Below are 17,276 nucleotides of genomic sequence, written 5' to 3' on the forward strand. Positions count from 1 at the left end.
AATTCACTGTTTTTTCAAAAACATCATAATTATTCTGAACTTAATGTTACAAAGCCAATATTGGTTAATATTAAAATTGGCTTATTAGTTAACATTAACTAATACTAATTAATTAATATTAACATTAATTAGCTAATACTATTTAGTTAATATTAATAGCAATTGGTTAATATTAACATAGTATTACAGAATGTAGCTCTTTTATGAAATTGATTTTCTAATGCTGAAGTTCTAAAGCATTCAGTTTTTCCCCCAGAGCTTTAAACATTTTCACAGATGTCCTGACAAAGATTCTCTCCTTGACCAAATATTGGTCAGGCTCCTTTGAAACCTCTTCACATCTAGGCCCACACCTTGGCCCATGCCGGCTGAGCCTGCATAGTCCAGTGTTGGCAATAATCCTACAAAGTCCATTTACAGAGAATCTTCCACCCTTGATAACTGATAACTGTTGATATCTGACCAAATTCCTCCTCCCTCATCCTCGCAATCTGAACACCCAGGCCTGCCTTCAGCAAGAATCCTGTTAAGTCAGGTCAGCAAGAACCCACTAAACTTGATGTCTCATAGAATTTTCCATCCACCAACCCCTCACTATGCTCCTTGGCTTTAATCCCCAGCTGTCTTTTCTGTATTAGGAGTTAAGTCTGATCTCTCTCGCCTATTGCAATAGTTTTAACATCTACTGCAAAAGCCCTGAATAAAGTCTTCCTTATGATTTTTAAGAAATGTCAGAATAATATTTTTCTTTAACAGTATACATACAAAAAGTGCAAAACTCCTAAATGCACAGCTCCATGAGTTTATCATGAGGTGAAGCCCTACATTTTTAACCGCTCGCTATGAAAGCACAGACAGTAGGTAAAAAGATTGCTTGGGCTTTCATATATTCAGACACAGCTCCAGAAAGCAGATCATTTAGTACAGAGTCTATGATAAGGCAACATCACTTCCTACCCCACAGGGTAATATGTTCTTTCATAGTGAGATTATGCCACAAAAAAATCTGATCTTCCAGAGACCTGACTTCGAATTTCCAAATAGAAAATTTTAGGATTGCAAACTACTTCCTATTTTCTCAACATCAGTTTGAAAAGCACTATGCTATCCCTTTAAAAACAATTAAAAACTAGAAATATTAACTACTCACGAATTACAGATACTTCAAAATGTTTAAATTTTCTTTTATATAACAAATACATGAAAAGGCATTAAAATATTTTATATAAAATTGTTCTTAAAATAATGAGCATATTTTTAATAGGCAATAGAAAGCAACCAAAATTTCAGCTAAAATATAACCCCTAAGCCTATTAAAGTACTTATATTAATATATAAGCACATGGTCTACATACTGATCAGGGCTCATAAAATGTTTCTCATGTCTTTTGAAGAAAATGTGGCTGGCTTCCCAACCAGGCCAACTGATTTGAGAACAGATCTTTTCCATTATTCATCATGTAAAAAGGACCTGAGCCAAGTGTTAAGTAATTTGTCTATTTCACCTGTGGCCATCAGCTCCTGACAATGCACACTGGCTGCTTTGTAGTCATGGAAACGAAGTGCTTGCTCTACTAGAAGGATCAGAACCTGTCCACGCCTTTCTTCTGGGTCTTCACCTGTAAACACATGCAAATGACTTAATGATTATGGTAGCATCAACTGATAAAAGAGCTCATTAACATTGTGTTTCAAATTAATTAAAAAATAAAAAGTAGAGATTAGACTGATTATTGAAAAAGATTATAGGACAAATGTCACAGCAACTTTGACCTTCCAATCTATTTATTAATCCTGGAATTAGCTTTCAGTCTCCTAAGAGATCAATGACTAGTATCAGCCCCAGACCAACCATTCCAACCTAAGTGGGGGGTAGAGAAAAAGTTTTCCTCCCAACAAGAACTTTAAATTTTTTGCTATTTCTTTTATATTTTGCCCTTTGAATGTTGTTTCTAATTATAATTAATAAATGACAAATACAAGGTGGGAGGAGACTTAAACACACAGTAAACTGGATAGAATTTTATAGTTTCTCTAACAGTACTACCTTTTATTTATCATAGTAAGCATCTAGACTCTAAGAACACATACCAAAATTCAGTTTATGTTAACACAAAGATCTCAATTTTCTCAGGAAGATTCTTGGAAGTCAACTTAGATGTTATGTCCTTCTCTGACATCTCTACACAAGAATTCTTCACAAGAAACACGTGGTTTAGGTGCCCCTCCTACATGTTCCTTTACTTTTCATTCTGTGAATACCAATTTATTGAGATTATCATCTTAAAAATCTGTATCTTCTATCAGAATTTAAGCTCTCTGAAGACAGGGATTCTTTCCTTGTTAAACTCTCAGTACCTGGCACCAAGTCATACACATAACTGGGGCTCAAAAAAATATATCCTCAATGAAATGAGTATAGATTCTATCCAGAATGTAATTTTCAATTATAAGACAAATAATTCAAAGTTACAACATAAACACAATATGTATACTTAGACTAAAAAAAAAGTAAAACATATTTTATATTTCAATGAGGTAATGAAACCTCATTATTTTCAATATTTCAAAAAAGAAAAAAAAAAAAAAGAAATTACCCAATGACCCCTGCATTTTTAGGCTACAATGTGAAAAAAATAAACATATCACAGACAGGTCTGAATCAAAGTTTTAAAATATGTCACCATTAATCTCCATCCTGTGCTGCATAGGTTTAAATAAAATCCACATATTGGCCTAAGCTAATCAAAAAAGATTTAAAAAAAACGATAAAACACTACGATTCATAATATTATTTTGCAATATAATATTATGCATGTTCTGTAATGCTCACATATAACACTGGAAATAGAATATGCAAAAAGTTTCTCAATAATAAATGCACATATCACACTTAATATAAAACCTATTTCCTAGATAATACTCTTGAAATTTCTGCATTTATTCAGAGTATCTAAATCAAAAATGAAAAGGTCCAGGGGTGATTCTTTTTTTTATGAGACAACTTGAATAGGTTGCAAAGATATTTTGCAGATATAATTAAATCCCCTAATTAGCTGACTTTAGGTAACGGGTCCATTGATTACCATCATCCAACAACCAAAAAAGAAAAGGTGGAAACAAAGAGTTAAGAGTAAAGGATTCAAAGTGAGAAACTTCTTAACTGTGAAATCTTCAGTAAATTAACTTCTTTATTCCTATCTCCTCACATTCTAAATAAGAGTCATATCTCTGCTATAAAGGACACAGGAAGAAGTAACTTAGATAAGTATAAAAGCATAAAATGAGAATTATTATTGTTAATGTAAGCTTTTATATGAAGATGGGTTCAACAGTCACCTTGGAGTCCAAAGTTCAAATACTGAACTACTTTTAATTCTAAAAAGTTCCAATCTGAACAAGTGGGTAAAGGGGGAAACATAACCAAAAATAGCCTAAAAGAATGATCTAGAAAAATACTACAAACGAAACAAAACCAAACAAATTCTTAACAGTCAAGAGTACGGCCTGGCAAGACATCTATTAAAGAAAATGATTCAGATATTTAGTCTGTAAAGGAGAAGATTAATGGTGGCATAACAAGGCTTTGAGTATATGAAATATAATTTAAGCTATGTCCATAAATTCTCTGACACTCCTTTCTAAAGATGGAGCTTGCTGCCCCTCCCCTTGATGGGAGCTGGTTAGTGATTTACTTCTAACAGAATATGATGGACAGGATGATGTGTGACTTCCAAGACTAGATCATAAAGGACCTCACAGCTTCCTCCCCACTCTCTCATGGATCAACTGCTTTAGGGCAACTAGGTATCATGTTGACAGAACATTTAAGAAACCGTATGGAGAGGTCCATGTGGCAAGGAACTAAGGCCTCTTCCCAGCCAGGAAGACACTGGCGTCTCCTCCAACTGCCCAATGAGTAAGCCAGCTCAGAAGCAGATCATCCAGGCCCAGTCAAGCCTTCAGGTCGAGCCCATATATACTTCCCTTAAACTTGGGAGGGCCCATGTGACTGCCTCATGACATGATGACAATGAAACTGCCCAAATTCCAAGGCCTAGGTTAGAAGACCCCGTAAAGCTTCTGCTGGTTCCTCTCAGAACACGGACTCTGGGAGCCTTCAGCCACCATGTAAGAATCGCGGTACTCTGCAGCCACCATATGAAAAGACCACAAGGAGAAACCATACAAAGAAGAGATTCAGCCCTGGCTATTCTATCCCCCAGCTATTTAAGTCTTTCCAGACCAGGTGCCAGATGTGTAAGTAAAGCAACCTTTGAGATGAGCCAATCTATCCCTAGACATTATCTGGGTGCAATTTCATAGAAGATTCTGAACTGCCTGGCTGAGCCCAGTCAATCTCCAAGAACTGAGAGAGACAAAAATTAAATGATTTTGTTTTAAAGTCACTAAAGCTTCGGAGTGGTTTATAAAGCAGCAGTAGATAACCAGAACACCCTAAAAGCCTCAGATAAACATCACCAGCCTTGCGATCCCCTTCTTAATTACCCTCCTTGCCAGGCAAAAATATTAGCATTGCCCTTCTTCCAAGCTCTCTAGTATCTGTATGCAGAAGCCAGGTACACATCCTGTCCTGTGCTGCAGCGTAATTACCTGCTTCCTGAGCCCTCTAAGATTCTCAGTTCCCAGAGGGAAGAAGCTGTGTGCACCAGATCCTTGTATCTCAAGTACCCAGCACAGTGATACTCCCTCACCTGTCTCTGCTTCCATTTCTTCATCTGTAAAATGCAGCTAACAAGAGGCTATTGTACATCATGAAAGAGCGAATATATGTAAAAAGAGTAGAGAAGGGGACTGAAAGGTTGTTAATCCCATTAAAAATTCCTACAATTTACCAAGATCACGGGTATTCCTGTTTCCATGTCAACATAACAGAGGACAAAAATGGAAACTGGTCTTCGCAGGTACATAAAAAATGCTGACAGCATCCCTGAGCTGCTTCATTAGTTTCTGCGAAATTTCATTATGAAAGTCTTCCCTGATGATCAGAGCGCCTCAAAGTTTACAAGTGCTTTTATAGGCATTAACTCATTTGGGGGTCTTGGAAACATGGAGGATGAAACCAGGGAGTGTCATTCCCATCTTCCAGACACAGAAACTGGAGCTAAAGTCGCTTCGCAAGTGTATGGGACAGTCAGGACTGAAGCAGCCTTCTGATCTACATCCAATCTCTCCCCTGTCATCCAAGATGCCTTAGGATGGGTGATGAGTTCCAAAGCTGCAATGGACCCACAGGTGAAGATGAGAATGCTCTGCTTTTGGACAACTGACAAAGGACAATGTACTAAAACTATAGACCTTCAGAATGAGTCATCTATATTGAGATTTAAAAACATTAGTAAATGTATGTCCCCTAATACACTAAATATATATGTTTTTTAGAGTTCAAAATGTAAACAGGAATCCTGTTTACTTTTGAGTCTATAATATGTGGTTTGGACAAGTCTAACTTCAAACCACAGCTTATAAAATATTTGGCCAACAACTTTTTTTTTTTTTAAGATTTTATTTATTTGAGACAGAGAGAGAGAGAGAGAGAGAGAGAAGCACAAGCAGGGGTGGTCAGAGGGAGAGGGAGAAGCAGACCCCCCACTGAGCAGGGAGCCCTTTGCAGGACCTGGGATCATGACCTGAGCCGAAGGCAGACGATTAACCAACTGAGCCACCCAGGCGCCCCTGGCCAACAACTGTTCTTGTAGAGATAAGTGCAAGTCAAAAATACAAAAGAAAATTATTAAGAGACTCTGGTAAGCAGAACAGTGTGGTTCAAGAAGCATGAAAGGTAGAGTCAGAAAGACTTTCCTTGGAAGCCAGGGTCTGCTATTTAACCCTGCTGAGCAAGATATTGCACTTCTCTGAACCTCAATTTCCCTTATAAAATGAGAAAAATACCATCATCATTACCATGTAATAGAAGATGAAGCACGATCACCTATGTGAAAACCACACCAAATAGTAAATGCACAAATTCTTCTAAGAAATTGCTCGAATTCAAAAATATACCAAATTTGGACACTGAAGGTGAATGGTAGGGCTGACTTTTCTTAAGCTTTCTGGTTACAAACACTCATCCCAGCGTCTACTCCTGACCTCACAGCCACCTGCTAGCACCCTGAATGAGCCTGTCCTTGTTTAAAGGACAGACAGACCAGCAGCTCAGTATGGGGACACATTTCTCTAACATGCCGATCTTTGCAGAAAAGATAAATCCTTGCTCAAGAGCAGCATTCTGACACCTGCAAGCACATATTCTGACGTTTGCCCAGGATGATGTCAAGAATGACATGGAAACCTTACTCTGCAATTCAGCATTCAAAACTTACCTGCTACTCTCAGCAACTCGGCAAGGCCCAGAAGCTTGGCGGACTGTTTGTAGCATGTGGGGGACTGGCAGATACACTCCTTGATGAGGCTGATCCGATCAGAGCACAATCGCACTATGAAAGAAAGACGAAAGACTCATAACCAGGGACATCACCAAGGAGTGTCACAATGGTGTAAGCAAACACAATGAAAACTCTTAGCCTCCAGATCAAAAAGAATTTAGAAAGACACAATTATTTTTTAAAAATCAAAATTATTGTTGCTTCTGAATACTGTACAGCTAGGATCCTTTGTTACCAACCTCCTGAAACAGCAAATGCACTGGCATTCGGAAGCTAAGAAAAAGCGTCACCTTTTCAAGTGCCATGTGAGGCCTTAGGGAAAATTTTAAAGAACTCAGTATTTGCCTTTGAAAACTTCACATACTTCCTATTACACCAGAGGCCCCAGTCATTTTAGCCCCCTACCCCAAAACCCATTCCATGTTCCAAACGTGCATTTTCTACCGCTACCTCAACACCCCAATTTAAAGGGTAGGAATCTTCAAACCGCTCGCTGTTCCAATTTATTACCCTTTCTCCAAACAGGTCCAATCTTCTCACTTACGCCAGATATTAGGAAAATAAAACATGTCCGATCAAACCAATTCACATTATGAGGTAATTAAGGACACTTAAAGGGAGAAAAAAACTTCAGTAAAGATTATTCTATATATGCTAGGAAGAAATGGTTATTTTTTTAAGGGAGAGGGATCAAGACATAAGAAGCATGGCACTACCTGGACGGCTGGGGCCCCATAAATACAACAGTAGCAACTATAACGAGAGCAGCCGACGTTACATGAATGGCCTACGTCCCAAGCACTGCTGCAGGGGATTTACATATGTTAACCCTGCAAGGCAGAAGTTGACAAGGCAGGTGCTATCATCTTCAGAAAAAGAAGTATGGAAAGGTCACTGAAAAAGTGATGGAACCAGAACTCAACCCAGCCCCTTAAGCGTTTTTCAAGCCTCCGTTCCTTCAACCATCCCCAAATCCATGGCTCTCTCCCACACATTCTGTGTTCTTCCCCAGAACTTCTCATAGGTGGCAGAGAGCCCAGGGGATGGGGAGGTAAAGGAGAGAGGTGGTGGTTTTTCTTTGGAATGGGCTCTTTTAGGTTTTCATTATGATTTAATTTCAAACTTACAGAATGGTCGCCAGATGGTACAAAGAACTCTTTGCCAAGAATAATCAATCGTTAATAATTTGTTCCATTTATACTTGCTCATGTACCATCATACATGGGAGCCCCCCCCACACACACATACACACACACACACAAGTACACGTGCACACACATACACACATGTCTGTTTTTTCTGAACCATTCAAGACTAAGTTGCATATATCCTGTCCTTTTATTCCTAAACACTTCAGTGTGCCCTGGGTTACTTTAAGATGGCTATTTATACATCTGCTAGTACAGTCATCCTTTATGGCTTTCCTATAAAACATAAAGTAGATGCAGACTTCAGTTACTTAGTTTACCATCATGACAGCCAACATCTACATTTGAGTCTAACTTTGGTACACTATATTATTGTTCCCAGTATCCACTGTAATTATTCATACCCCAAATACCCACCCGACCAACACTGGGCTTGGCTGTATAATTTCTTGGGTGATGAAATGTGAGTGGAAGTGACATATGCCACCTCTGAGCCAATGTTTCATGAGAGTCACCATGGGATCCCATTACTGCTCCTTACCCCTCCCGTGACAATGCCATCCCATGAGGTGGTGCAGAAATGCCTGGGAGCAAGAAAGCAACTTGCTATCACGTGTCATTGAGGCTTTTGAGATTCCTACATAGCACAGTCTAGCAAAAAGTAACTGATATAGAATACTTCAAACTTTTCCATAACTTTCCTCGATCAAAAAAATGGGTTTTTTTCCTTCAGTATCTGCTACTGTTTTATGGGGTTTTCTCCTTGTGTGTATTTTAAGAAAATGTGTATTACTACTTCAATATTCCAGATTCAATTACTATGAGAAAGGTACTTTCTACATGTTTCTAATTTGATTTTCAAAACAACACCCATCATAGATCCCATCGTTACTCCACATATGTAAAAACCTGAGGTTTTCATAGAGGCTTTTATAGCTGTATTTGATGAATGATGGTGCTCTTAGAGAAACTCTAGTTTTAATAACTCTAGTAAGTGGATTTCCTTACGGTCACCATTCTTTTTCTAGCTCCATAAAATCAAAGTAGAAAACTGAAACCATATATAGCAATGGATCCTCATTTTCTCTGAAGTTCCAAGTTTGGTTCTTTGTCTGATTCTTGCCCTAAGCAAGCCGTAACTACTAATATTTCAAGTACATTAAGTAAATTTGGAGAGTGGGACTCTAATAGAGTGCAGTTGCCATGTTCAAATGTCTTTTTACTTTATTTATTTATCTATGTTTTTGAGCCTCTGGACAATCATTATGCCAATTCTCTTTTACTGCTTACTGCAGGACATGCTACATTGTATTTCAAAATGTGATTTCTCAGGTAAATTCAAGCCTTAGATATTATTATATTTCTGTGAAGGAAAGGAGTCTTCAACACCTAAAATTCCTTTTCAAATGGAACTAACAATATGGATATGCATGTATGAATCTTTTAACAATTGGAGATCTCTTATTTTCCTGTGGATCTCACAACTATATATCCAGTATTTAAAAAAAAATCTGAAACAAATAATACATTATATTTAAAAAAAAAAAAAAAAGATAGTAGGAAGGGAAAAATGAAGGGGGGGAATGGGAGGGGGAGATGAACCATGAGAGACGATGGACTCTGAGAAACAAACTGAGGGTTCTAGAGGGGAAGGGGGTGGGGGGATGGGTTAGCCTGGTGATGGGTATTAAAGAGGGCACATTCTGCATGGAGCACTGGGTGTTATACGAAAACAATGAATCAGGGAACGCTACATCAAAAACTAATGATGTAATGTATGGTGATTAACATAACATAATAAAATTAAATTTAAAAAATAAATAAATAAAATTTTAAAAAAACTATAATGCACACTGACACACACATGTAAATGCATAAAGAAGCATGTGCTGATAAGCTACACACATGCCAAACACTCTCATCACCACCTTATATGAGACACAGACAGTGAATCATGCCCAGTAAACCACAGATGCAAAATACCAATTTCGGTCACTCGTGAACGGCATCAAAGGCACACAACAACACAGGCAGTTACTTGTGACACTGCTGAAGTACAAATCTGAATTGTACAGGTGAAGAAGGTGACAATATGCAGCAGTCACTTAGCTGATGAGTGAGAACACCGGAGTTTCCTTCTCGAATCTTTTACTTTCATGCTGCTTCATCAGTAGAGAATGGTCTACTGTTTACAAATGTAGGTTTGAATTCTAGGTCCACCTCTGTGCGACCCTAAGCAAGCTATTTAACCCCCTGAACTTTGATTTCATCATCTGGAAATTGGAAACAATAATAGTCACTGCTTCATAAGCTATTTTTTTTTTTAAAGATTTTATTTATTTATTTGAGAGAGAATGAAAGATAGAGAGCACGAGAGGGAAGAGGGTCAGAGGGAGAAGCAGACTCCCTGCTGAGCAGGGAGCCCGATGCGGGACTCGATCCCGGAACTCCAGGATCATGACCTGAGCCGAAGGCAGTTAATTAACCAACTGAGCCACCCAGGCGCCCGCTTCACAAGGTATTTTTGAGAATGAATAAATACCTATAAATATACTGAGAACATAAAAATCACTCAATAAAGGTTAGTTATTACTACTGCTCCTGACCTATTCACAGAAATGCTTATGAAGTATGGCACCCTCTCATGTAAAAATTCTCAATGTTTCAAGATACAACCTTCAGGTCCTTCTAGAGAATCTTTTATGATTACCTCCATCTGAGGAAGGTGAAGCTCAAAAACATGAAGATGCCACAGGGCACACAGCTCAAAGTGGCTGAAGCAGAATTTAAACTCATACATGACACTAGTGTGACTCTGTCTTGTCATCAGGGTCAGTCCTTCCAAGTCAGGAAGTGCACCTTATTCCTTTCATCATTTCGGTTTCTGGAACAGGGTAAGAAGCTATCTCAGTGGTTTTTGAATGGAAGGAAAGCAGAGTGGAAAGAGGAGAATGAAGGGAGGAAGAATGAGAAAGCAGGTAAGAGACTCTAATTCCACCACCAGGTAGAAACTAGAACCTCCATGAGAAGTAACAAAAATGACAGTTGATGACTAGAGCTCTTGCAAAGTCCCAAGCACCGTGCACACATGGCCTTAACCTTTCTAAGCAATTACAGACGGTGCTTCTTAGTATCCCCATTTTGTAGATGAGAAAACTTAAAGAGAAAGCAAGGTCAGATACTTGTCCAGTTACTCAGCAGTAAGTGGCTCCAGGCTGGCTTTACCTGCAATGCTGGGGGGCTGAAAAACTGATTTACTCTATGACAGAAAGAACATGGGGGACAACTGAAACATCCTGAATCTGCTCATGTGAATAGCAAGAATAATTTACACAAAACACAAACATCCAAATTATGGGGAAAGCACACACATGCACACACACACACACAAACACCTCTCAGGAGACTCAAACATAAGGAATCATTTTTCATAATTCTGTTCTTGCTTTCTATTAACTCCTTAATTAGAATATAGCTAGTACCACTAGGCTTCCTTGGTGACTAGTAGCAACTCCTGAAGTGTAAGCAAAGGAGGCTTTAAAACAAAGCAAAGTGACAAAATGAACAATGTAAGCTACAAAAATACCTGGACTATAAATGTTTAAATATCCAGTTACTTTGTCCAGTGTTCCCGATGAATACAAAAGCAGCTTACACCTAAATTGTACCTGCGGCATAAACACAATAAATAGGATACAAAGGCAATATCCCATCTCCCATCTAGAAGATTTTCTGACACTCATTCTAATAGGAAACTCCAAATCAATATATCAAGCTGAAGAGCTGTCAAGACATGAAAGCAAATGTCCTTCTTAAAACACTCTTCAGTCAGGAAATTTCTCAGAAGTAAGAGCAGGATAGCAGGTTTGGTTGCAGATTTTCAAACTCATCAGATGATGTGCAAATACTGTCAGCAAAAATACTGCTAACTGAGCACCACAGAAAATTAAAGCTCTATTTATTATTTCAAGTCAATTGAAATAATTCATTAGCATTTGAGGGACTGCAAGAAAAGGTTTTGTTGTATTACATTAATTTGCCTGGATTAAATAAGTAGCTAAAACACACACATATACACAGAGTCAAAGCTATAATGACTTGGCCTTAGAAGAGATACAAGAAGAGCAAGTTTCATAGTGTTCTGGACTCCCCCACCACTGAACACTTAATTGAAAATGTGTTTCAGGGGAGGCAGTTCATGATTTAAGGCATTTGAGAAAAAAATGAAAATATTTTTAGTAACTCTAATTAATCTCCACAACTTTAAAAAGCTTTGAGCTCAAAAATTACAGGAATGATATTATGAAATAGAATTTTCCAGTAATTTAACAATCTCCTTATATATACTTGTTTAAGATGCTATAAGACATGATAATCATGAAGAAATTATTTCCAAACAATGATATTCAAGGTAACAGTAATACTACCTTGTTCAAGTCTAATAAATTTATCTGATAAGCAGAGCTTTAATTTTTAGTAAAACTACAGTAAAAACCCACATGAAAACATGAGAATATGTCTAATGACTTTTATCTCCTAAGATCCATCTGACTCAAAACCCTCAAAAACACAGGACAAAGACACCGAGAAATCTGTAACAGGACCCCATTGTCCAAAGGTAACAGGAGTAAAAAAAAAAAAAGGAAGAAGAAGAGGAAGAGAAAGAAGAGGAAGAAGAAAAGAGAGAGACAATTCTAGTGAAAATTCATCAAAAACCACAGATGGAAAGAAGTTGGCTACACCTGTCCTACTCCCAATTCCAAACATTTCCCGGGTTAAGAGTGAAGAAAAGAGATTATATGGAAGGGACCAAGCATACCGCTAATAACCAAGCTACCTGCTTCATTTAGGGCACTGAGGTCCAGAGTTCGAGGCAACAGGAAGTCTACCGCCCACTTGTGAGGTAAGGTTCAGGACACTGGGAGACACACACTGTCCTCACAGCACAAAGTAGATAATGACACGTTTGGGGTGGTACTTACCGGACTTGTACACTTAGGCAGAAGAACTTGAGCAATGTTAAGATATCCTTAGTAATTAAACTCTAAACAAGAAATTCCTGTCATTCCTTTTAATAAAATAGTATCAACATAATTAAAGAATATTCTGTAGTAAGCATAAAAAAATAAACTATTATCAATATGTATAGCTATTTCTAAATCTATGCAACTGAAACAAAATACAGAAATAAACTGTACATCAAAACTGATGGAGATCCGAAACTCTAATCCACAATCCCCCATTTGGTTTTATCCAATAAAATTTACTGATATTATTTCTTTTAATGACATAACTGGGAACTTACAAAATAAATTTATGATAAAATGTCAGCTTTATTTTTTCTTTGGGTTTCTACTAAAGGTTTCCTTTGAAAAATGGGGCAGAGAGTCAGATCTACTGCTAATGGATTAAATGACCAAAGGTACTCTTTAATTCAAAAAACTACCAAGGAACTACACTAGTGATTCAATGCAAGGTAAGTTAATACTAAGTTAATAATGCAACATTAAATAGAAACTCACCTTGCAAAGGCAGGATCTTTACCCCAAATTCTTCAAGACATCCAAGGGCTTGGATAAGATCTAGCTCCTCCTGAACGGCAGCCGGTCTATCAGTTATCAGCTGTAAGCAGCACCTAGGGGAAATAAGATCAGCTTAAAAAAAAAGAAGAAGTAACATATGTTTGGCTAAGTTGCCTTTCTGTATTCAACAACATGAGATCCAACACATATTTATCAAAAGCCTCCTACATTCCAGGTATCCTGCTAGATGCTTTCTGCTATCTTACTTAATCCTCATAGCAAGCCTGTATGATAGGCAAATAGCATCACCTGTTTCCTAAGGAAGCCAAAATCAAAGCTCAGAGAGGTGTAGTGATCTGTGCAGGGTTGTACCGATAGTAGGGAATGGTATCACATTACAAAGCAAAATATGTGAACTCTGCCTTCAGAGGTAATAATCATACAGGAAAGGTTTAAAAAGAGAGACAGAATTCAGAAAATTTCCAGTTATTCTTCAGGGAAAGCAAACATCTCGTTTCGGTGACAACTTCGACTCCCAAAGGAAAAACGAATAAGCTGAGACACTGCACAAAGGACATTTTTCTGATCATAAGGAAAGAGTCCGTTGGTAATGCAGTGCTGAGATGAATACAGGAGAAAGTGACTTTACCTATAAGAATCTGTAACACCTATGGAGTATTTTAAGGACATTTAAAAAAAATCCAGACAAAGTGTACTTAAGAAATCTTTTCATTAACAAACTTACTTTCTGAAAGGTGAATGTGGAGGTATACTGGAACACAGGACTGGAAAGAGGCAGAGATCAGGCCAGGAAGGGCTAATGGTGCTAAAATCATGTATCGTCTGATGAAGATCCCTCAGCCCCAGGAGGCATCTGTATGACTCAGTGATGGATGTGAGTCTACCTTACTTGCAAAATTGTAAAATTTAAACGAGATGAGCCCTAACATATACTGCTGATTCAAGTGTAACAAGGGACAGAGCCTACGTGCAGTATCTACTAAAATTCTACTGCATTACCTTCAAACTCACGAATTCCGAGTTCTAGCAATTTGTACTACAGACAGGCTCGCACATGCCCACATACCCACACATAATTAGGAATGTTCACTACCACAGTGTTTTTAAAATACAACAGAATGAATTTTTATCATGAATTAAATAAATTCTAGAAAGTCAACAATGGAATATTCTACAACCATCAAAAGAAGAATAGATCAAGCCTACATGCCCTCATGAAAAAACCTTCAGTATAGATCGTAAGTGAAAATAATGAGATCCAGAAAGGTATGTATAAGTAGTAAGCACTCATTTGTGACTTAAGAAAGAAGCGGGTAACGTATAAGAAAGTATTTTGGAAGGATTCACAGGAAAATGATTTAAAAAGATAGCTGAGGGATAAAGTTAAGGGAATGGGAATGAAAAGAGAATTATTGTAAATACATATCCTTTTTTGTATTGTTGAATATTTTTATCTTGTGAATGTATTACTTCCTCAATTAAAAAAACTAGTTCATAATAATTTAATCAGTAAGAATGTATGGGCTATTTTCTATATTAAATATAACTGTGAACATTTAAATATTATCCAGGCTCACAGATCATCATCAGTCTAGTGTCACCTTATACACATACAACATCTTTTCCAAATTAAGGTGTATCCTTGTGGGAGAAAAAGGGAAATACTGGAAGTGTAGATTTAAAAATGATCTGTGAGAACACCTGCCAAAAAGATTTAGGTCAAACACAACTCCCAGTTTCAAAAGCTACTCTGTTTGATATTTTCATCATCTGAAGTAGAAATACAATCCCTTAGGAGAGAAGAAAAAAAATTTACTATTTTTAACAACTCTGTCAAGTTCAGTAACATGGTTTGAGAAAATATGGCTCTCTCTGTAATAAGATATCACTGGGGAAAAAAGTTTCCTTTAAGCTTTTCGCTGCTAGTCATTCGGGGGGGAAAAAATAAATCTAAATAGCTAAATCACTACATCAAAATAAATTCCAAATGGGCCTAAAATTTCAATGTGAAAATATAACTATCAAAGTAATAAAAAAACAGTATGAAAAACTATTATAAAGGTCTTGGGAATTAAAGGTCTTTCAAAGGATGACACACAAGACAGAAATTATAAAAGAAAATAACAATTAAAATCTTTAAAGATTTTGAATAGCAACTTAAAAGATAAATCATGTATATATAAAAACTTGACAACATGGTTAAAACATGTGAGAGAGGAAAAGGGCAATGTCCTTTATGCACAAAAAGCTCATAAGAACCAATAGTCAAAAGAGGTGCCTGGGTGACTCAGTCAGTCAGTCGAGCATCGAACTCTTGGTTTAGGCTCAGGTCATGATTTCAGGGTCATGGGATCAAGCCCAGCATCAGGCTCTGTGCACAGCAGGGAGTCTGCTCGAGGATTCTCAATCTCTCTCCCTTTCTCTCTACCCCACTCCTTGGCCCCTCCCCCCACACTTGGACACACACTCTCTCAAATAAATAAATCTTAAAAAAAAAAGAAGAATAAAAAGATCAACACTAAATTTCCAGTACAACAGGCCAAGAGAGAAACTGAATTCACAGTCCAGAAATTTTCACCTGAAAAGGATTTCAAATCTTTATCATCTAATCAGGTCCCTCCTCCCTAAACAGAGCACAAATCATGTAAAGCATACAGCCATTGCCTCAATGTGCTACAAATTCCCAGAACTTGAGTTTGCAGGCTAGCTCATGAATCCTTCATAACAGAAGCAATGTACAATCTTACAGATAATCAGCAAGAAAGACTGGGAAAGCATGCTGGAGAACAGGGGTCATGGGAAAGTTGATGAATATTCATGACGTAATTATCTTTCTGTATTCAAGCAATAAATAACTGTGCCCCATACAGTATAGTCAATCTGCACTTGTGGCAATATATTTGTAAAGGAAAGAATAAAACCAACAATGGAGTTTGTGTAGTCTGACTTGTCCCCTCCCTCTTCTGGAAGAATACAGAATTACTCCACCTGGCCAGATCCATGCAGCTATCAGTGAGGTTGGTAGATGAATTAAAGTACTCTCTGCTGGCAGCCAAAACCAAGTCAATACTTCTTTCATAACTGACCCTGTACTGGGTTTTCCCTTTATGGGCTACACTAGCTGGTGGGTTTATTGAACAGGCGCTGCAGTGCATCATCTGCCCAGCTAAGTGGATATTTTCAAGGCGACTGGAACACAAAAGGCTTTCTGTAAATATCTGGGGAAAAGAAGAAACTTTAATTAGTTAAAGAGGGCAGATTCAGTTCTCAACAAAATGAAGACTCTGATATCCAAATGAAATAAATTAAAATACATCCATCCTACAGGTAGCAGGTGCACGACCCTGTAAATGCACTAAATGACAATGAAGTACACTGTAAGTAGTTAATTTTATGTTATGTGAATTTCACCTCAATAACAAAATTCATCTTTTAGGAAGAAGTAACTTAACAGAACAAACCAATATGAAGCCTAATACAGTTGACCCTTGAACAGCACAGGAGTTAGGGGTGCTGAACTCACATGCCGTCAAAACTCCCCATATAACTTTTGACTCCCCCAAAACTTAACTACTAATAGTCCACTGTTGACCAGGAGCCTCACCAATAATATGGACAGGCAATTAACACATTATTTTGTATTTGCTGTATTCTATAACTGTATTCTTACAATAAGGTAAGCTGGAGAAAATCCTAAAATCATAAAGAAGAGAAAATACATTTAATATTGTACTTATCAAAAAAAAAAAAAACAAACAAACCCACATATAAGTAGACCTATGTGGTTCGCACCCATGTTGTTCAAGGATCAACTGTATCTTAATGTGTTACAAGGAATGTCTGAGTCAAACTATCTGAAATTCATACTCGTTAAAAACAGGATTCTGTCCCATACTCAATAGGGTCCACTCTGCTTAAACTATAACCACTGAATTTTTTAAAGAATGTCTTTGAATGCGACACATAAAATTTCTAACTGCTTAAAGCATCTGAATTCAGTCTTACAGACTAAACAGCCAAGCTATAAATGCAACATTGATTTTTTTTCCAATCTGCAGACTAAAAACTATTTAAATAAAACAAGAGCCACTGATGGAAGGTATTCGTGCAAATATCATTGTATTCTACTGGCAACTAATAGCATCAGTTAACATAAAATTTATTGTATAACTGAGAAT

General features: G+C 37.4%; 1 protein-coding gene across 1 annotated transcript in view; it reads right to left on the reverse strand.

The window, feature by feature from the left end:
• Positions 1–17,276, reverse strand: part of NBAS (NBAS subunit of NRZ tethering complex) — a 313,356-nt gene that overhangs the window by 147,649 nt on the left and 148,431 nt on the right. Inside the window, exons 30-33 of the mRNA XM_021697807.1 lie at positions 16,087–16,316; positions 13,078–13,190; positions 6,345–6,458; positions 1,506–1,619 (exon numbers count right to left, since the gene is read on the reverse strand). Of these exons, the coding sequence (XP_021553482.1) occupies positions 1,506–1,619; positions 6,345–6,458; positions 13,078–13,190; positions 16,087–16,316 (571 nt within the window). The remainder of the gene's footprint in view (positions 1–1,505; positions 1,620–6,344; positions 6,459–13,077; positions 13,191–16,086; positions 16,317–17,276) is intronic.

The sequence above is a fragment of the Neomonachus schauinslandi genome, chromosome 10 (genome assembly GCF_002201575.2).
Source record: "Neomonachus schauinslandi chromosome 10, ASM220157v2, whole genome shotgun sequence".
In the NCBI taxonomy this organism is placed as follows: Eukaryota; Metazoa; Chordata; class Mammalia; order Carnivora; family Phocidae; genus Neomonachus; species Neomonachus schauinslandi.